Raw genomic sequence first — 22,430 nt, 5'->3', positions numbered from 1 at the left:
CTCCCCTCAGCGCTCAGGCCGGCGCCTTCGGGGCACCCCTCGCGCCCCGGCGGTGGCTGCAGCGCCTGGCTCAGGGCGGGGCCGCGGCCGCTGGCTCCTCCTGGGGGCGGGGCGGGCCGCGCCGGGCGCGGGCGGGAGGAGGAGCTGCCGCGCGAGGAGCGCCTCGCGCCCGCGCTTCTCCTGCCCGGGAGGGACTGAGCCGCGCCGGCAGCTCGCGCCGAGTCGCTCTGCCCTCGCCGCATCCCGCGGCGCCCGGCCGGGCCCCAGGCACCAGGCACCACCTAGGCCGTTCCCAGCAGACGGCCCCGGGCCAGCGCCCCCTCGGGAAATGTCCAGCGGCCGGAGGAGGGGCAGCGCCCCCTGGCACAGCTTCTCCCGGTTCTTCGCTCCCCGAAGCCCTTCCCGGGACAAGGAAGAGGAAGAGGAGGAGAGGCTGGGGGCCGGTCAGCCTCCCGCTCCAGGCCGGCCCGCTGCCAGGTGGGAGTCGCGGAGGGGGTTGGGGGGCCCTGCGTGCACTCGCGGGCCTGGGGCTCCCGGCCAGGCTGCAGTTCGCTCGCCGCTTTCTGTTCTCCTTCCTCCATTGCTAAAGTTTCCTCCTCCTCGCCAAGTTCCCGTGCTTGTCGCTCGCCTCTCCTCTGCAGGTTAACTCGGGGTGAAGTTCCTGTCCGGCGGCCGGACGCGTATCCCCCGATCCCCCCGCCTCGCCCCGCGCTCTTCCTTTCCCACCTTCCCCTCCCCGGACGCGATCGGGTTCCAGTTCCACACACGCTCCCTGCTCTCCAAGTTCTGTGGCAAAAGCGACTCCCCCGGCGTCCCGCCTGCAGTAATGGGAAACACTTGGAGCCGAGCGGAGCCGTCAGCCAGGGGAACGAGGGCGCGATCCCAGCACCGCTGCTGTGGGAGGAGATCGGGGCAAGAGTGGAAAAGGCAAAGCTTTGGGGCGTCTCCGCCTCAGCTGGTATTTTACCATCTTATTTCCATTTTCTCAAAATGATTTTTAAAAGGAATTGTGAGAATGAGTTCCCAAGACTTTGACCGAAGTAGACTGGACATGTGAATGACGCCACCATTCTTTATCTCTCGCCTCTCCTAGAAACATCTGCCTCAAGTTCCCAGACAGATTGTAGAACTCAGGTTTCCAGCTGTCTTGGTTTCAATAATCAAAGGGTGCCCTTTCTCTGTAATATATTTATCTTTCCTTCACTTTCCCAGATTCAAAAATCAAAGGTTTTTAGACATACCTCATTTAAATGCCTATTTCTGAGTCTTTTCATCCCCCATGAAGGAAAAAGAGCGGTTAAGTGAAATGTGGCTCGCTTTCTTAAACTTATGAGAGGCTTACATTATCTCCTCCCCTAGATTGCAGTAGAATGACCATTGTCATTGGAAGGACACACTCCAAAAGCCATGTTTACTTTGGACTCAAGAATTCCTGGTGGGCTGAAAAAAAAATGGATAGGAAACAGAACTGAGAGTGAACCAGTTCCATTAGTATTCAGATTTTGTGATGTGATTTTAGTTGTGTGTTCCTCAATTTCCCCGCTTGTGAAACATTTTCATTATGACCTTCTGTTAATAACATACCACATGTTTCCAAGAAAGCTCCTACGATAATTGAGTGGTTATTCTCCTGGGATGTTTCAGCTATTATTGTTCTGACTGTTGAGAGTTTAAAATTCAAAGTTACACTGTAGTTAAAAATAGTTTTGAAGTCTGACAGATCTCATCCAGGGTGTCAGCTAGTTCTGGTGTGGGCAGACAGCCTGTGGTGCCTGCTACCACCGTAACAACACTAACAGTCTTGCATAATATGAACGCAGTTTGCAAGGAAATCCCAAGTAGGCAGCAAAGTTGGGAACTTGAGAGTCAGTGTCAGAAAGGAGTAAGCAGGTCAGTTTCAGGGTCATGTCATTAATGGCCTGAAATCCTGCTTGCCTCTCTGCCCTATTTTGGCTTTTTAAGGCACTTCGAATTTCTTTTAGGCCCTTCTAACTTCGTAATTTCTTTAAGGCACTTCTAATTTCAAGACAGTTCTAATTTCTTTACTGACCACTCCAGCAGCTAGTTCCTTGTCCACCTACCACTTCTCTATTCTCATCATCTCCAGATTGGCACACATTGTGGCTTTTCAACAATGAAGATTTTAATTGTGCTTATATCAACACTAATTTTGTTCTCATCTTTTTTGGAACTTGCCAGATGTTAGGAGGATAGCAGATAATCCTTTGTGTGGGTGTTTTACTGTTTTAAATGAGTTTAAATCTTTCATTTCAAGGGCATAAACAAAGACAAAGCCTTTATTGAAAGTTTAATGGCACAAATGGAAACGCTTTGTAGAACTGAATGTCCCAGTAACACACACCCTGATGTTAACAAGATTGAAAACAGAATTGCAATTTGTCACTGTGATCTTATTTCAAAATGAGAGGGTATTTTGACTGTTTCTCTTTGTGAGCATAAAAACTTTTGTCATTATGAGAGCTGGGTTTACCTCCTGTAGTGGTGATTTTAGATGAAGACGAGTGAGTGCAGCAGACAGACGGGGTTGGTATGGTAGAGACATAAGGAGTGAGAAAAGGGATTCTTTCTCTAGGAGCTATAGAAAGCCAAGAAGGCCACTTGAAAACATTAATATGAATCCCTGTCATATGTCTTGGATTTTACAGTTTACAGAGTACTTGGAATAATATTCTTAAACATGATCGTTGATCAAACCTATATTCTCAGTATCCCCATCTGTTAAAAAAAAAACAGGGTTGGCCGGGCGCGGTGGCTCACGCCTGTAATCCCAGCACTTTGGGAGGCCGAGGCGGGTGGATCACGAGGTCAAGAGATCGAGACCATCCTGGTCAACATGGTGAAACCCCGTGTCTACTAAAAATACAAAAAAAAATTAGCTGGGCATGGTGGCGTGTGCCTGTAATCCCAGCTACTGAGGAGGCTGAGGCAGGAGAATTGCCTGAACCCAGGAGGCGGAGGTTGCGGTGAGCCTAGATCGCGCCATTGCACTCCAGCTTGGGTAACAAGAGCGAAACTCCGTCTCAAAAAAAAAAAACAAAAAAAAAACAAAACAGGGTTAAGGAAACGTACTGAAAGTTACATAACTACTTTTCAGTCAGTGAACATGTATGAAACGTGCCTGCAACTCTGAACATATAATAAAGATGACTGCCTGCATCCTGGCTTTTCGATGTATTTGAAATGAAATGCATTCTCTAAAACCTGTGTTTTGAAGTCTCCTATTGCATCCCAGTGTTGATTTACATAAATTTTTTAATGTAACTTCTGTACAAATATAAAACAAGACATAAGTTCCTTAAAAATGAAATTCCTTAGGAGTTTCTTAAGAACAAAATTAAAAAATAAACTAAAACATAATTACTAAACCTGTAAAAGTCAAATTTACAACATCCTGACAGTGGTTGTTTGGCTACTCACAAATGCATATTGGGACAAACGCCAGGACTTTGGGGAGTTGCTATGCCCTTATAATAGGTCTTCCAATGTTTTGCTGTTTTAAACGATAGGAAAATCTTTGTGTTTATGGTGTGTGTGAGTTATATGGGCTTCACTTGGTGAGAACACCTCATTATGTATTCTTTGTTGCTGTTATGATCTCAATCTTTCACAATTAAAGAAAGCCTATTAGCATCAACACTATTGTATATCCCAACTTAGATGTGGGCACTCAAATTGCTTGGTAATACTCATATTAGGTGGTTGACCATTTCCAGGAAATGCTTATATTAATTTATTTTAGATGATATAAAAAGGAAAACTGCAATTGAAGTTTTCATAGAAAACTCAGGAACTCCCAGAGTTCTGTGGATCCCAGTTTGAGAATCACTGTTGCAGTGTTAAGCCCAGTGTATGAGTATACAAGGAATGGACTCATTAGAAGTGATAGGGGAGACCAGGGAGGGCTTTGTGGTAGAGATAATTTTAACTGGGTCTTCAAAGAATTGGTGATGTTTCTATACAAAGAGAACTCAGGAAGAGAGAGAATAGGGAACAGGTATTCCAGACTGAGCAAAGGCCTGCTGGAGGTTTATGATCTGTTAGGGACTATATACATTAAGGAGACAGAGTGGAAGGAGCAGTAAGAAAGTCAGGTTGGAACTGGGTCATAAAGGTCTCTAGACAAAGGGTTTGGCTCTAGATTTAAAGTTCAGAGAATTTCTGCAAAAGCTTATTATACAGATATTGCTGAATTATGAAACTTGGAGGAATTCCTGCCTTATTTTATCTGCTTTGAGAAAATGATTGCTCAACTTTGTTTCTTGGCTGTATCATGCATGATGGACCTGTTTAAAATGAGTTCTGTGCAGTGTTTGTAACTGTGAAGAGAGATGGTAAGATGAGAACAGTGTTTATCGAGGGCTGACTGTGCACTTACTCCTGGGCTGGGTACTTTTACTTGCAACATATCATTTAAACCTCACACAGTGTGAGAGGTTGGTCCACTTATTACCATCTGACTACTGAAGACACTGAATTTGAGAGAGTGCTCAGTGATGGGTGTTTTGAGTGGAACAGTTCTTTGAACTGGAATCTTTTGTCCTTTGCAAGATGGACTGGACTCTTTTGTCCTTTGCAGGATGTTTGGTATCCATGATTCTCCTCACTAATTGCCAAGTAGCATCCTCTGGTTATTGGGATAACTGAAAACTCCTCCACCTAGTTGGTAGGAGGGAGAGTGGTACCACTCCCAGTGGAGACTGATTTACCCAAAATCATGAGAGGAGATGAGAGGGGACATTTCAACTTAGGTCTCTCTAATGGACTCTAAAGCTCTGGTTCCCTTTGTGGTACCATCTTGTCCACCACCCTTCTGAACTCTGCTCCTTCAACACATATTTGAATATGTGAGGCAATTAGACTGTTCCTTACTCTGTTATAGAATGGGTGACAGTGTGGCACATTTCAGGTATATTTCTTTTGGCTGTTACTTTGACCAAATACAGTGTCATTGATGGAAAGAAGGTGAGACAGGATTACTAGGCCCAAGGGCAGGGACTGTGTCTTCATCTTTGTGTCCCCTTTACTTAGTTCAGGTGTGGAGTGACTCTGTTTGTTGATCAGAGCATTAAAGCACTTGTCAGTGACTTTCAGCTAGGGGCGATACCCTCCCCTCTCTTCAAGTGGGCATTTAGAAACCTGGGGAAGGTTGTTTTTGCTTGTCACTGTAGCTGGGAGTGTTGAATGGGTGGGGCCAGGATGCTAATGAGCTGTGGTGTAGGAGGTACTCTGTACTGTCAGAAATGGCAGTAATACTTCTGATGACCAGCATGGGAGAGCAGTTGGCCTTCAGGTGAAACTACCGGTGTTGACCACAACATCAGCAATGTGAGGAAAGGAAGCTTTGTTTCTAAATTGTCATGATGATTGCATTTGTATTGATTTGAAGCACATTGGAAAATAATTGGTAACTACTTTAGTTGGATAGGAGATACCTGTGCCACATCAGCAGTTCATGCCTTCTGTAGTGAAGACGATGGGAGGATTCTGGAAGTCTTCAGGGGTCTGTATTTGGTCAGAATCTTGTTCACCTCTGCTCCTCTAGGTTAATTCAAGGCAAACGCCTACTCTTGGCAGCAGAGTCAAAATATAGCCTGTTGTAGGGTATCAAAGTCTGCCTTTTTAAAGTGATTTCCATCTCTTGGGTTAAATAGGGTGTCTACCAGATGGCTAATTTGGGAATTCTATTTTTTGCTGTGAACATTCATTGGAAATGGACTCAGTTGTATGTTCTGAATGTGTTACAGTTGCAAGGGTATCACAAATTGACCTGCAGTAGATTTATGCAATCAGAACTTCTAATTTTATTGACAGTTATAACATTTTTAAGTTTTTTTTACTTATCACAGTGGAAAATGTGTAAAGAGGGTAATAGCAAGTTTTGTAAAGTACGAGAAAATATTCCCTCAAGACAAAATATTTTCTATCCAAAGTTCTGACGCAATACTCCAAAGCCCACAATTAAGAAATGTTAGTTACCAATTATTAAATAAAATGATAGTAACAAACTGTAGGTGGTTGTAAAATTAAGGAAAATAATCTAGGCTATATGCTGAAAAGAGGGAATCAGCATGAAGTAAAAGTTAAAGAAGTAATACTTATTTTGAGTCTGTTCAATCCATAAGTTAGAGTGGCTGCTGTGTGTACCATATGGTGCAAAGCAGTGTTCATATAAAAGTAAATGACCAAATCTGCTTTCATAGAATTTAAAAATTAATAGAGGAGTTAAAAGTGTACAGCTCTGTTCTTAATATGAACTTAGTATAAACCAAACATGTCTTTGGAGTGTGCGACTTGGTTCGTTCAGAGCATAATGTTTCACAAATGTCATACATTGTATGAGAACTTTAATTGGACTCTCAAAATATGTTCTCACATCATTAACTTTTCTCTGAGCATGATTTGCTTAGTGTCCTTTGCCAAGCCAGCATAGTGGGGAAATGGGATAGTAACTGCACCTTCAGGGTGAATGGAAGTGCTGTTCCTTGGTTCCTTTTGTTTTCCTCCTTGACCCCACAGGCTTTGCAAGTCCTAGTTAGAGGCATAAAAGTGCATCCTTTTAAGAATCAACATTCCAAATAAGTGGCAGTGCTTACACAAAATGGCTTGATGTTGTTAGAGAACAAATCAAAGTTTTACAACCAGTAATGTCATTCTTAGCGTTTATTTGGCAGTTGTACGTGGCCGAGTAGTGGTACAACTCCATCCAGCAGGATTGTCCCTGAATGCTTAACTCCTAGGAGTTTTTAAGTGGAAGTATACTGAAGCACTGAAACAACTGCTTAACCAAGTGTGTGTGTTTGTTTTCTTTTTTCCTAATCAATTAACGATGACAAAACCAAACTACTATTAAGGCTCAGATCCAAGCCCTGAGCTTGGGACTTGAAAAATATAAATTCACTTAATCCTCAGAGCAAATGTATGAGAGAGGTATCTTCACTCTCTTTTACAGCTATTTAAGGCTTTAGGAGGTTCAGTAGCTAATCAGAAGTCTTACTATATTGGTGGGAGAGTCAGGGGTCAAGTTTTCCTTCCTGAATTCAAAGCCTACAGCATTATGTGACAGTTTCCTCTGCTTAACTTGGGAAGACCCGTAAAAGAAGCCTGCCCTTAGAAAATTGTTTGCAATGGAAATAAAAGACAATGGCATGCAGCTGGACATCAGCCCAGATGGACTGGGTGAGGGCTATGGACAATCAAGAATTATACTCCTGTCAGTCGGGAGAGGAAAAGAAATGTATACACATGTGCAGATTATAGATTTTTATTTAAATATTAAAAAAGGGGCAGTCTCCTTCAAAAGAGAGTTTCAAATGGAAACTATAGCAAGATGCCGTATTTCACCTATTTGATAAGTAAAACTCCAGTTTGATGTGAGGAAGCTGGAACTCTCATGTACTGCTGGTGGAAATGTAAATTGATATACCACTTTGGAGAGAAATTTGACAGGATCTATCAATATTGCAGATCCACATACTCAGCATTTCTCCTCTAGGAATTCCACTGAACATGTACAGTTTGCAGACAGGCCAAAAGTTGCCTATAGAAGTTAGTCATTACAGCATTGTTTTAATAGCAAAAGATGAAAAATAGAGTAGAATGCCATCAGTGTGGACTGATAAGTCATAGTACATCCATAGAGTAAAATATCATATAGCTACCAAAAAGAATTGGAAAGCTTTTTATGTGCTGATAAGAAAATATCTCCAAGTAAAAAAAAAAAAAAAAAAAAAGTCTGGCTCATGTCTGTAGTCCCAGCACTTTGGGAGGCCGAGGCAGTGGATCACCTGAGGTCAGGAGTTTGGAACCAGCCTGACCAACATGGTGAAATTCCATCTCTGCTAATAATACAAAAAAATTAGCCGGGTGTGGTGGTGCATGCCTGTAATCCCAGCTACTCCAGAGACTGAGGCAGGAGAATTGCTTGAACCTTGGAGGCAGAGGTCGCAATGAGCCAAGATTGTGCCATTGCACTCCAGCCTATGCAACAAGAGTGAAACTTCATTAAAAAAAAAAAAAAATTAAGCTACAACTAATTGTGTATAGTATGCCCCATTTGTATACACAGAAGTGGGGGTATTTGAAATAAATCTATTACTTGTTTTGGATAACTTACTTTGGGGTTATGGGGAACTGAATGAAGGGATGAGAAGCAGGAGGAAGACAATTGTGTGCCTTTGTACACTTAAAAATTATGTGCATTACCTATTTCATAAAGTAAGAAAAATATTGGATTAAAATCTGTTGAATATCTGTGGCTAAAAGAAGGAAAAGAAAACCAGAGAATTTATGATCCTGTGTTGCCAGAAATCCTCCAAAGAGAGAATATACTACATCAACTTATTCAAGTGAGAAAAGTTTCAGTTAAGAATATAAATAAATAGAAGTAGTTTTTGTAATGCAGAATAATTTGATATTTTGACACTTTGTACAAGTAGGAGTGAGGCTTTTCTATATTATTAATCTCTAATGTGAAACTGGGTGGAGTTGACACAGCCACAAATATATAAATATAACTCACTTTTATGTGGTCACCTGCATCCACCTTGACCTCTCCAGTATGACTCAGGACCGGTTATCAACCTCAGCGTCTTCAGTGGTAAATCAAGGGAGTTGGTTTTCATCTCTAAGGTCTCTCTCAGCTTTAGTATACCCGCCAAACCTCCATGGGCTATTAGGTGTGTACAACATTGATATGCCTTACAAATTAGAAATATTTATGTTTTATTGAAAAAGTCACATATGAAAATGCTTTAGTGAATTCCTCCATGTGATCCTAACATTTTGGTCACTTGATTTGAAAGCTTCACCTGTGTTTCAAAAGGATTAATTTAGTGTCACTGTGTCAAGCACCAGGCTAGGTCCTGAAAATCCAGCAGTTAACAAAGTGCAGCACTGCCTTTGTCTCAAAGCACTCATGCAGTTGTGTGGGGAAGGCAGACATTGCACAAGTCTTTCTTCTCTCTTGAAATAAGTACCCAGGTAACATATAGGGGACTGTAGGAGCATTTAACAGATGTGAGCCCATGCTTGAGGCACTCAGAGGAAACTTTTAATCTCATTTAAGCTGTTTCTTCTGGAACATGTGTCTAAGTAATGCTTTTCTGTTCTTGATTTATAAACTTTGGAGAATAAATATTGACTTCTGGTTATGGTAGATGAGCACTTAGGTATTTTATACCCTTCCACATCTCATTACTCATCCAGCCATAATACTCATTATAATTGGAAGATTAAATCAACCTGTAGATTTTTATGAATATGTCCCTGTTGTTTTCTGCTAAGCCAAGTGCTGTACTATGGTTACTCTCTTTGTGTGATCTTTTGTTTTTCTTGGAGTAAATTACCTTGTTTTTCATTTTCTTATTGCTGCTGTGTCTAGGATGCACAAACACATTTATAAAACCACTTTCAGTGCTTTTTTCTACATCATTAAATCACATCTACCAGTTTACTTCTATGCCTTCCAAGACCTTTCTCTTAGTCTCTGTGTCTTCCTGTAATTTGTATCGCCTAATAGTACCCAAGGTTAATGCATTGATCTTTACTACTCAGACCTATGTGAGAGCACCTATTTTTGGACCTCATGTATTTCTCTTTCTTGGTTAATTACCCCTTTTGTTGGCATATATCCAACAAGAAAGGGTGCATATTAGATAAAATTTTTTTAGTCTTTGCCCTTCTGAAAACACCTTCCTACTCTAGTAAATGATTGTTTGTGTGTAAATTTATAGAGTGAAAATTACTTGCATTTAGATTTCTGAAGACATTTCTATATTAGTGTTTTCTTTAATTCTGGGTTGTTGAGAAATCTGAGGCTAGTCTGATTTCTGGACCTATTTCTGTGATTTGTTTTTTCTTTGTGAATTTTGAGAATTTTGAAATCTCTTTTCAATGTAGACTCTGCAAATGCACAGTAATGAACCTTGCACAGTGCCTTTTAAATTCATTTTGCTGGACAGTTGGCTGGCTCTTTCACTTGAGAGGCTTACATCTTACTGTTTAGAATGGAGAGTTTGGTGCAAGCTCCCTTTATGTAGTCTGTGCTTTCTATACTATCATTCCTGGTATTCCAGAGTCTGGAGGCTTCTCTTTTTAAACATTTCTAGGCTCCAACCAAATGTTATAATTTGGGGATGTGAGTTGTGGTAGGGGCTATCAGAATTTCAGCTAGTCTTCATTTCCAGCCATGTGCCTCATCTTCTTCCTTGGGCCTCACAGTCTTTGAGATTTTTCTGGAGTTGTGTTAGGATAAATTGAAATGATAGTTTCTTCTGAATGCTATGCATGGCAGTTTTATCTATTTTTAAAAACTTTATTGATTATAATAATTTGCATATTAATAGCATAATGTGATATTTTGTTACATGCATATGTAGATGCAAGGGAAAAATCCTCCCCTTTGCCTTTTGATAGTTCACTAATGAAAAGCAGATTAACAGGAGAAATGACATAGAAATTTATTAACACGCAGGGGGAAAAATCACAGAGTGATTACCAAATATTCCAGTAGGGTACAGATGCTTATATACCCTACATCTTAGGAGAGAGGAAAGTGGATGATTTTAGGGGAATAGTAAATGATTTTTATGGGAACTCAGTGGGCTTGCAGAACGTAATAGAGGACTGGGACAAAGTCTCTTGGGCTCATAGAGCAGACAGTGGTTTATGACAGAAATCTGTCCAGTTGTTATGATAGACGTCGGTCTTTCTTCCTGTAACATGAGTTTAATTAAAGAAAACTCAGGGAAGGGACTAGAGGTAATTGTTTTCTTGTTTGATGGGTCCAAACTTTAGCAGACAAGAGAACTTCAGAAAACAGAACTTCATTCTGTGCTTTGGGAGAGACAGAAGATCAAAGACAAAAGACGGGTGGAGTTCAGAGAGACCTTGAGGCTGCTCAGTTCAGCATGTCTAAGCACCATATTTTGGGATATGGGTTCCTGAGTTTTTATCTATTCTTTTTTGTAAAAAGATTATTGATGCATAATTATTGTACATATTTGTGAAATGTGAGTATATGTGATATTCTGTTACATTCATACAATGTGTAATGGCCAAATCAGGATTTTTAGGTTATCACATCAGTTTAGCACTTCACTGTTAGCACAGTAGGGGAATTAGCCTTAACAATAGTATATTGCAAAATAGCTACAAGAGAGTTGAAATGTTCTCAACACAAAGAAATGATAAAGGTTTTATTTATTCTAAATTATTTTTCTGCCTGTTTCTCCCCTTCAAAAATCTCGTATGTCCTGAATCCTGTTTTTCCTTTTTTTTTTTAACCTGGTAGCTTATTTCTTCTTATTAATTGTTTTACTGTCATTTCCATGGGACAGAGTTAAACATGTGTTCACCTATACTGTTTTGCTAGAAATAACTAGAAAAGCTTTACAATTATCATTGTTGCAAACTTTTTAATTCTTTGAGTACAAATTGAACTCCATAACCTAACCTCTCAATGATGGCTATGAGGAAATAATTGCTTGCTCATAGATAGGAAGAATCAATATCGTGAAAATGGCCATACTGCCCAAAGTAATTTATAGATTCAATGCCATCCCCATCAAGCAAACATTGACTTTCTTGAACTCCTGACCTCAGGTGATCCACCCACCTTGGCCTCCCAAAGTGCTAGGATTACAGGCGTGAGCCACCGCGCCCGGCCTGACTTTCTTCACAGAATTAGAAAAAAACTACTTTAAATTTCGTATGGAACCAAAAAAAAGCCCATATAGCCAAGACAGTCCTAAGCCAAAAGAACAAAGCTAGAGGCATCATGCTACCTGACTTCAAACTATACTACAAGACTAGAGTAACCAAAACAGCATGGTACTGGTACCAAAACAGATATATATAGACCAATAGAACAGAACCAGAGGCCTCAGAAATACTGCCACACATCTCCAGCCATTGATCTTTGACATACCTGACAAAAACAAGCAATGGGGAAAGGATTCCCTCTTTAATAAATGGTGTTGGAAAAACTGGCTAGCCATATGCAGAAAACTGAGACTGGACCCCTTCCTCATACCTTATACAAAAATTAACTCAAGATGGATTAAAGACTTAAATGTAAGACCTGAAACCGTAAAAACCCTAGAAGAAAACCTAGGCAATACCATTCAAGACATAGGTATAAGAAAGGACTTCATGACTAAAACACCAAAAGCAGTGGCAACAAAAGCCAAAATTGATGAATGGGATCTAATTAAAGAGCTTCCACACAGCAAAAGAAACTATCATCAGAGTGAACAAGCAAGCCACAGAATGGGAGAAAATTTTTGCAGTCTGTCCATCTGACAAAAGGCTAATATCCAGAATTTACAGAAAACTTAATCAAATTTACAAGAAAAAAACAATCCCATCAAAAAGTGGGCAAAGGATACGAACAAACACATTTCAAAAGAAGACATTTATGTGGCCAACAAATTTATGAAAAAAAGCTCATCACTGGTCATTAGAGAAATGCAGATCAAAACCACAGTGAGATACCATCTCACGCCAGTTAGTATGGTGATCATAAAAAAGTCAGGAAACAACAGATACTGGAGAGGATGTGGAGAAATAGGAATGCTTTTATACTGTTGGTGGGAGTGTAAATTAGTTCAACCATTGTGGAAGACAGTGTGGCGATTCCTCAAGAATCTAGAACCAGAAATACCATTTGACCCAGCAATCCCATTACTGTGTATATACCCAAAAGATTATAAATTATTCTATAAAGACACATGTACACATATGTTTTTTGGAGCACTATTCACAATAGCAAAGACTTGGAACCAACTGAGATGCTCATCAGTGATAGACTGGATAAAGAAAGCCTGGCACATATATATCATGGAATACTATGCAGCCGTGGAAAGGATGAGTTCATGTCCTTTGCAGGGACATGGATGAAGCTGGAAGCCATCATTCTCAGCAAACACAGGAACAGAAAACCAAACACCACATGTTCTCACTCCTGAGTGGGAGTTGAACACCGAGAACACATGGACACAGGGAAGAGAACATCATATTCCGGTCCTGTCGGAGGGTAGGGGACTAGGGGAGGGATAGCATTAGGAGAAATACCTAATGTAGGTGACGGGGGATTGGGTGCAGCAAACCACCATGGCACGTGTATACCCATGTAACAAACCTGCACGTTCTGCACATGTACCCCAAAACTTAAAATATAATTTAAAAAAATGCTAAAAGATACAAAACAGTTTTTGCTGTCATAGTCTATTTTGTGTGCTATCAAGGAATACCTGAGACTGAGTAGTTTATAAAGAAAGGGATTTATTTGGCTCATGATTCTGATGGCTGGAATGTTAAGATTGGGCATCTGCATCTGATGAAGGTGTCAGGCTGTTTCCACTCATGGTGGAAGGTACAGGATCAATTGGATCCTGTTTCCAAAAGGAAACAAGGGGTCAGGAGGTGCCAGGTTCTTTTTAACAACCAGTTTTCCTGGAACTAATAGAGTGAAAAGGCACTCACCACCACCCAAAGGAGGGCATTAATCTATTCCTGAGGGATTCACCCTAATGACCCAAACACCTTCCATTGGGCCCTACCTCCAACACTGGGGGTTGAATCTCAACATGAGCTTTGGATGGGACAAACATCCAAACCGCAGCACTTCCATACTTACAAAATCAGATATGCTTTTAAGTGCTGATTTCAAGAAACGTGTTGGAACAAAAATATAATCCATTGTAATAGGCAGAATTCTAAGATGGACTCCAGTGTATTTATAGAAAACAGTTAAGGAAAAATATTTTATATGTTCTTTATGACAGACAGCACAAATGGCAATGTGAGAAGTGACATGAAAATGGTATTTGGGTGGTATCACCAATATTTGTGTCATGTAATTTTTAGAAGATATGTTAGAAATTTTTACCTTTCATATTAAAATTTATACAAAAAGTGGTTTCTACCTCTGTGGCAGATCCTAAGTTTGTTGTAACTACAATGCTTCTGTGACAAAGAATGAAATATTTTGAATTTGATGTTTTAATAACTGGGGACAGATTAGGTGAGATGTAAGATCTCTTTTATTGTCTTGCTTGTCAAGGCACAAAGGAGCATACACAGGCTGGAAGGATGGCATTGTGTTTTTTATCAGTAAAACCTGAAAATGTGAACTGTAATGATGGTGTTTCATTATTCTAAGTAGGCAAATGAAAATATTATTTGGCAATGTTGCATATATTATGTTACAAAGGAATTAGCATTAGGTAATATTTGCAGTATTCTTATTTTGTTATTTGTTTGCCTTTTGTGCACTGACTTGCTTTTGCTTTCTTTTTAATCAGTTATGCTCCTTTGTATTTTTTGTCTTTTTGATAGTAATATTTGCTTTTACAAAACACATATAAAATTATAAGAGGATCAAAAAGCAAAAGCACACTCATAACCCTACGCTCCCAGACACATATACCGTTTTTTCAAATGATTTCCTATGGGTGTGTCTAAATATATGTCTTAATGTCTAAATATTTTTATAAAAAATGAAAGTTCTTCTTTAAGAGTTTGAAACTTGAATTTCTTCCACTTAACAGTGCTCTAACATTTTTGACAATAGTACATACATGTTATAAAAATAATTTAAAATGTAATTATTAGGAAAACTTAGTTGTGTCATCACTTTTCAGTTGTTTGCTTATCTAAATGTGTCTCCACTTACATAGATTGTATTCTAATGGGGAGGGCAGAAAATAAATTATATAAATTAATATATAATGTGCTTTGAAGTAAAAATAAAATGTGGAGGGAATGGGACATAATGGAAGTTGTAAGTCCAGGATAAGGTGCAGGTAGGGTGGTCACGGAAGGTGTCTCTGTTGGGTAGCATTTGAGCAAAGACCCAGATGGTATCTGGGAGTGGGGCATGAACAAGTCTGACTAAAGAACTTTCTGGGCAGAGGGAACATTCAGTTAGAAGGTCCTGGGGCATGATCACGTGGCACAGATGCCAGCTGGGACAGAGACACAGTTAGAGGAGGAGTGGGTGTTAGTGACATGGGGAGGAGTGCCAGGGTCCAGGTGAGGTAGGAGTTGTTAGTTCATAGTAAGGAGTTGAAATGATGAGTTTACTTTTGGAAAGTATCACTTGGGCATATATTTATATGTGTGTGTAAATGTGTTTTTATATTCACACATATATTGTCTGTTTATCTGTGTCTGGAAGAATTTACAGAGGAAGAAGGATTGAGTTGGAGGGGAGAAGTCAGCCAAGGTTAGATTCCAAGCAGCTCTGGGAGAGCACAGTCTTGTGTCTCCAGTGCCCTGTCCTCAGGACACTTTGTTGAATGATACATGAATGAATGCTCTATTTTAGAAAGCAGCTAAAATACTATTGTGAGTTCACGTCACAGCAAAAGATTCAGGGTATTGAATCTTGCGGGGTGAGTTAAACATTCAGGAATCTGAAGGTTATGAGGTAGATGGAGAACTTGGGAAAAATGGAGCAGTCACTCATAACACGTGTGGTAGACAGCTCAGGCACCCTCAGACACACTGAGATTCTCACTCTGCAGCCTGTGATTTAACTGTAATTATGGGTCTTATTTTGGGGGCATGAGTTGGGGGACAGGAAATAAAGCAGCCTCAAGGTAGATACACAAATTGTAGGAGAGGGCTGCCATTATGGAGAAAAGGAGTGTCGTAGCAGCCTCAAGGTAGATACACAAATTATAGGAGAGGGCTGCCATTATGGAGAAAAGGAGTTGTGAAGCAATAGAGCCTCGTAATCATTCCTACCTTTCCTCTTTCATCCTGATTTTTCTCTAGAGTTGAAATCATTCAATTGCCAGATGTTTGGGCTAAAATACATGCTGTTTGAGTGCCTTAAAATTGCAGCTTTTAGTTACCCTTTAATTTGAAGCCCAGAAATAGTGCCATAACCACCTGTTTTGTATTCTGTTAATAGCCATTAAAAAAGTACAAGTACCACTCTATCGCTGGCAGACCATTTGTGAATGGACAGTTTTCCAGATGGTGGCTTGCAGATCGTTGGTGTGGAACTCTATCTTTTCCCCCACAGCTGGACCTGCTGGATGGGGCTCCAGGCCAGTGCACAAAAGTTAGTTTAATCTATGATGTACCTGCAGTACAGCGTTGATTGAAGAAAATTATAGAACTTGTCATGTGAGGCTATGTTTCTAAGAACAATATCGCAACGGTAATGTAGATCCCATGGCTAGAGCAGATCCTTTGGGAAGATGTGGGGATGAAGTCCTTGCCATATTTAAGGACCTATATGAGGCCTGAGAGGTGGAGTCTAAGGGAATAGACGACAGGCCCAGAAGGAGCCTTAGTAATTTTGAAATAAGGGACAGTAGACATTTTTGCCTCTTGGTTATAATGCCCACATACTAGTTTTAATCTAAGTTGATTTCTTGGCCATAGTCTTTCTCATCTTTTACCAGAAAAGGCTCAAGGTTAGTCTGCCTGTTTCTTTTCCCACCTTTCCTTCTGTTGTAGATCACAGAAATGTGGGATTTTAGATCTGGCAGAGATCTAATAAGAGCTGGTCTGAACCTTTTTAATTTACATTAAATTAAAATCAGATCCAAAAACGTTCATTTTGACTGAAGTGCATTTTGTCCTCAAGATGCTGTGTCTGAAACAGAAGTCCATTCTGAGTTGTTGCAAAGCATTTTACTACTTATGACAGTGGGAGCCTGAGTGGATAGGTGAAGATCCTGTCCTGTTATGCATTATTTTTAATTTAGTCCAAGGGAAAGTCTCACCTGAAAGACTAGGGTATTACTTGATCACATTTCAAGGGGAGACTGGATTCTGGGTAATTTTAGGACTTCATCACAGGAATTGGGTCGGGTGGGCTCTGTGTGAGGAGGAACATGCCAGGAAGGAAAGGCCTAATGAAGCTGAGGTAGAAGGGAAGGTGCTGCTGAGTGGACCAGGCCTCTGGAACCAGCAAAGTTTTACAATAGTGGGGGAAGATAAAATGATGGGGAGATTTTCCCTGATTCTTTTTCCCTGTTCTCAGCAGTATTGCTGATTCTTCTACTGTAGACCACACCTCATGTAGTAGAAGTGAAAATTTCGAGATTTCACTTCTCAAGAGGATATGACTCAAGAGGATATGCCTCAAGAGGATAACTTCAGGCAGCATCAGTTTTGAGCGGGGTTGGAAACAGGAGAGAAGGTAAATTGGCCCTGGAAGTGGAGAAGTGTCCCTGTGGACAGAGGGCTGGGGTGTGCTATTTAGATGTAACGGCATTCCCAAATTGGGGACTACTTTATGTTAAGTGATCTTGTATTTGGGGGTGCTCTGAATTACTGCCAGTGATGGCATGAGCACCAAAGATTGCTTGCTGTCTCGAAATGGCAAGAATCCATAGACTCTGGCATTCATAGAGAAGTAGGCAAGCCTCCAGAAGACGGTTATGGAAGCTGTATTCAGTCTTTACCATTTCCAGGTTTTCCTGATGCAGTCACAGTTATGTATGAGAGAAAGGCATAGGAGGAGGACGTGCCCAACAGGTACATTACAGGAGGAGAGGAGAGCTTTACTCTGGGAGAGGCCCGGAAGCTTCCCTCATGCTCTAGTCTGCAGTATGGACTGAGAGAGGGGGATTTTTTTCCTTCCAGGTCCCACTCTGTACTTTCAGTGCTGTATGTGCTCATTAGGGCAACATCTCTTTTCTGGATTGAGGAGCTTTGATGAACAGCAGTGTTGGAAAATGGTTAGTGTTTTCTAAATAATTGCTACCTAATCTTTAAGTAGCAACACTTAACATATTTAAATAATAAGTGGAAATCCTTCTGGCCAGATTTTTCTCTTCCGTCTACAGCTATCAGTTGTTGATGTCAGCTAAAGATAGAGAGGCTCTCAGACCATTGTTTATCAAGAATGGAGTCGGAGGGCCACCTGCATTAGAATAACTTGGGGTAAAGTAATTTGTAGCTCAAAATGTAGATTTCTGGGCCCCATTCCAGTTGGATTCCTTGACAGGCTCAGAAATCGTTTTCAGAAACATAGTTGCCACAGGTGATTCTGATGCATATAGACATGAGTTCTGAAAGAGTGAGGGTAAGGACCTCGTCTGGTTTGTACATCATGCGACCCCTCAAGAACAGTGCCTGACACATACGTGTGTGCACTACTCATTTGTTGAGTGGATGAGTGAGTTCTTGGGCCCAGTTTTCCGCTGCTTATCTGCTATTGGTTAGGGAATCTCGTCAAAATTTAATTTTAAGAAAAGGACATATCCTAAGTAACAGGTTAGGAGCTCTCCTTTATGTAAATTATTTGAACTTTAGAAGGTTAAAGTCACCTTTTTTCGTTGCCAATGAAAAATATTTTATATCTGGTAGAAAGTTACATAAAAACTAAATGGCTATGTGTTGGATTCATTTTCAGCCATGGTCCAAATAAAGTTGCTTGAAAAATGAGGAACTTTTGTGTTCCATTGACCTTCATATTTGAGCTATTTTGAAAAATTAATTCTTAATGTTCTGTTAGCTAAGATTAGGCTATTTAGAAATGCAGAGTGGTTTTATTTGTGCCTACCTGTGATTTTGAATTCTGCTCTTCACCCTCTGCCATGAGTAAAATGTGTGCTTTCTAGAAATATTCCTAATTGAAATACCCTGGGTCCCAAAGGGGTTAAATTGTGAGCAAACAATAGGAACGGGTTGTAGTTTCTTATGAATTTTGAGGTGAACATGTTTCTCTTTCCTTTGTATTTATTTTTTAAGAGACTGAAAATATCACCCCAATTTTTTTGATCTTTTTATTTTATATTTGTACTAAGCAGACATCTAAGTATTCACTGTTTTTTGAGTATATTTAGCTACTGTGTTCTCATTTTGTTGTGTTTTGTTTTATTTTTAAATCAACTGAAAATGACCTTGTTCTTGTTGAGTAATTTTCTCCCACCAGCCCCACTCCCCATTTAATGGTTTTAGAGAAGTATGTTGGAGGATAGGAATGGCTGTCATATTCTTTCAATAGACTCATGTACTACCTCCTTAAGAAAGAAAGTCTAATGTGTATGATTACATTGTTCCCAATGTAATAGTGTTTTCTGTTGAAGGTAAGCAGGCACAAATGGATATATGGTTATAGATTTTTATTTATTTATTTATTTATTTACTTTGAAACAGGGTCTCACTCTTTCACCCAGGTAGAGTACAGTGGCCTCCTGAATAGCTGGGACTACAGATGCGCACCAGCTAATTTTTTTTTTTTTTTTAATGGAGACAAGGTTGCCATTGTTGCCCAGGCTGGTCTTGAACTCCCAATCTTAAGCCATCTGCCTGCCTTGGCCTCCCAAAGTGTTGGAATTACAGGCCACACTGCTTCTGGCATGGTTATAGATTATCTGCTGTTGGTGGATATAGATTATAGATTATTAGATATAGATATAGATTATTTGTTGATATAGATTATCTGCTAAAGATTTAGAATTGATTAGGGCGGGGAAGGATGCTGCGGGTGGCAGAATAAAGTGATTTGCAGGACTATAAACTGTGGTATGTTCTAGTAATGTCAAGTGGTTCTAGGTACCAGTTGTATCTGCAGCTAGGGCATGAATAATGTTATCTGTGCTAAGAATACTTCATGTAGCAAAGTATTGAAATTTTAATAAGAGCACTGATTTTTTATCAGTCAACCAAAATTTTAAAATATGTTGTTTGCTTTAAAACTCAACACATTTTAAAATTTCAGTTTAGCAATAAGAATCATGTAACTTAAAGGAAATAAGTTAGAATTTTAAGAAATGTCAAGTAATATTTCTTTTGGTGATTTTAACTTAAATTCTTCCATTGTTTGCTTAATACTTAATGCTGATTTATTGCTGTGTTTTTCTGGAATTTGTGTGTGTGTTTGTAGTTTGTATTTGGAAGTAATTATAGCAACTTGAAAAAACTGAGTTCTGCCATAATCTCATGAAGTCACAACTGCATTTTCTGGAGAGCTTTTGTATTAGGAAAGAAACTTTTACCATTTTCATTTACAGTCTTAGTATGTTGATAGAAAACCCTGTAAACATACTAAATAAAGCAGAATTTCAGGAATCTTGAAGCATGAACTAGGAGACCAAAATTAGATGTTGTATGTTTAGATAGTTTTTAGGTACATTCAAAATAAATTGTAGTTAGAGAATTCACTTGTCAAGGTCAGTATTATTATTATTATTATTTTTCTGAGATGGAGCGTTTTGCTCATGTTACCTAGGCTGTAGTACAATGGTGTGATCTCAGCTGACTGCAACCTTAAACTCCTAGGTTCAAGCAATTCTGCCTCAGCCTCCCAAGTAGCTGGGATTACAGGCATACACCACCACACCTGGCTACTTTTGTATTTTCGGTAGAGATGGGGTTTCTCTGTGTTGGTCAGGCTAGTCTTGAACTCCCAACCTAAGGTGATCCACGCACCTCGGTCCCTCAAAGTGCTGGGATTACAGGCACGAGCCCCCACACCCTGCCAAGGTAAGCATTATTGTTAATTATACCCCAAATCTTTGTAACATGATCTTTTTACATGTATTTGCCAGGGTTTTTTTGTTAATTGGAGCTTAAATAGACCAACGTTAATTCACATTTACTTAAAAAAAAAACTGAATTGTAAGCAACCTTTTGGCAAAAGATAAAGACTCGTAAAATAGGAAAAAGAGGTAAGAACTTACTTTTAAAGTAGCAACTATAAGACATTCTTATTTTATACACATGTACAGGTTACAATTCTGTATTGTACAATGTTTTCTATTTTGTTCCTGATTTTGTTCCTGATTTTTTCTATAGAATTTTTTATGTGTTTAACACACAGCTTATTTATTTATTTATTTATTTTACATATACTTTTGCTATTGACATTTAGAAGCTTTAAGGGTCTGTCTGGCTGTATGTCTTTGGTCCATTTGTTTCTGCATAGAGTCTTAGACTTATGACATTTTAATCCATTGTATTTTCCAGGTGTTCGTGATTTATTTTTTGTTTCTGTCTTTTGACCATGACCATTTGTTCTTGGATACTGTGTATAATAACATAGACTTTTATGGATAGAAAAATCTAAATGGCATAAATCGTGACTTCTCTTTCCATCTGATCTGCTTTGGGGCGGTCTTTATTTGATCTGAGCTATTGATATTTCCTCTTTCCCGGGCCCTCACCGCCAGTGACCACTGTTCCACGTCTGGCCCACTCGCAGTCCTCCTCCTGCTTGTGCTTATCCCCTTGTTGAAGCTTCTCACTGCATATAGGACAAAGGTCAAATTTTGTCACGGGTCAGGCCAGGTCTTCATAGTCTGTTATCCACAAACTCTTGGTCTCAGTCTCATCTCTTGGAGGATTACTTCTATCTTTCACAAGCTCTGTGCTCCAGATTTATATTAAAAGCAAACAAATACAACTTGGTGTCCGGAAAATGCCTGATTCTCTATGACCACATGCTTTTGCACCTCCTCTGAGGGTACTTTACTGGACAGGCAGAATTGGTCGTTTCTTATTTCTTTTATGCTCTATAACATTTTCTTCATTTAGCATTTATAACTCTAATGAAACTGTATTGTTAAGGTTTATGTATTAGTCTTTCTAACTAGACTGAGTTTTGCAAAAACCCTGACCCGCTCATTTTTATATCCTTAAGGCTAAACACAGTCCTTGGCAATAATCTTTAGAATGAAGCTACTTAATTTGTCTAGGATTATGAAAGTATAAAAACAGGATAATGTATAAACAGAGATGTAAATATTTAGATCTGGAAGCTGGGTGCCAGTGACTCACGCCTGTAATCCCAACACTTTGGAAGGCCAAGGTGGGAGGATCACTTAAGGCCAAGAGTTCAGCCTGGGCAACATAGTCGGGACCCGTATCTTTACAAAAAATAAAATAACTGGGCATGGTAGCATGCACCTGTAGTCCTAGTTACTTAGGAGGATGAGCCAGGAGGATTGCTTGAGCCCTGGAGTTAGAGGCTACAGTGAGCTATGATTGCACCACTGCACTCCGGCCTGAGCAACAGAACAAGACCATCTCTTAAAAAAAAAAAATCTTAAATGTGTCTTGGGGAAGTATTTTATAATGACATCCCAGAAGGCATCTGAGGGGGTATTCCAGACAAAACAATTAGAAGTAACTATCTGGGAAATCAGATTGTAAGGTGCCATCTGGAACACATTTGGAGCTACATAAACCTACATCTATTTTTGAGTACTCCCAGAATTCACTAGATGGACCTATATGTTTATAGTGATTTGCTGAATAGAAATGCATTCTGTTCCAAATAACACCCAGCATAGGCATTAAAAAAAGATCTGACTCTGGGAACCTTCACGTAAATAATATCTTAGAGTACTAGCACTTGCCAGTGTTATGAAAGTAATACACAGGTGCTCTTTTGTTCAGATATATCATTACTGTGATATTGATTATCTTAGAAGAAAATA

The 22,430-nt window shown here is 39.8% G+C and overlaps 1 protein-coding gene across 2 annotated transcripts in view; it reads left to right on the top strand.

The window, feature by feature from the left end:
* The first annotated feature begins 328 nt into the window (after positions 1–328).
* Positions 329–22,430, top strand: part of CRYBG3 (crystallin beta-gamma domain containing 3) — a 133,597-nt gene continuing 111,495 nt past the window's right edge. The window contains exon 1 of one of the 2 annotated variants that reach the window (XM_012474147.3): positions 329–477. In XM_012474147.3, the coding sequence (XP_012329570.2) occupies positions 329–477 (149 nt within the window). The remainder of the gene's footprint in view (positions 478–22,430) is intronic. The other variant, XM_012474148.3, reaches the window with a different exon arrangement.

Source organism: Aotus nancymaae, unplaced genomic scaffold, assembly GCF_030222135.1.
Source record: "Aotus nancymaae isolate 86718 unplaced genomic scaffold, 86718_ANA_hifiasm-v0.15.2.pri h1tg000022l_1, whole genome shotgun sequence".
Classification (NCBI taxonomy): domain Eukaryota; kingdom Metazoa; phylum Chordata; class Mammalia; order Primates; family Aotidae; genus Aotus; species Aotus nancymaae.
This window is presented reverse-complemented; position numbering and strand designations above follow the sequence as displayed.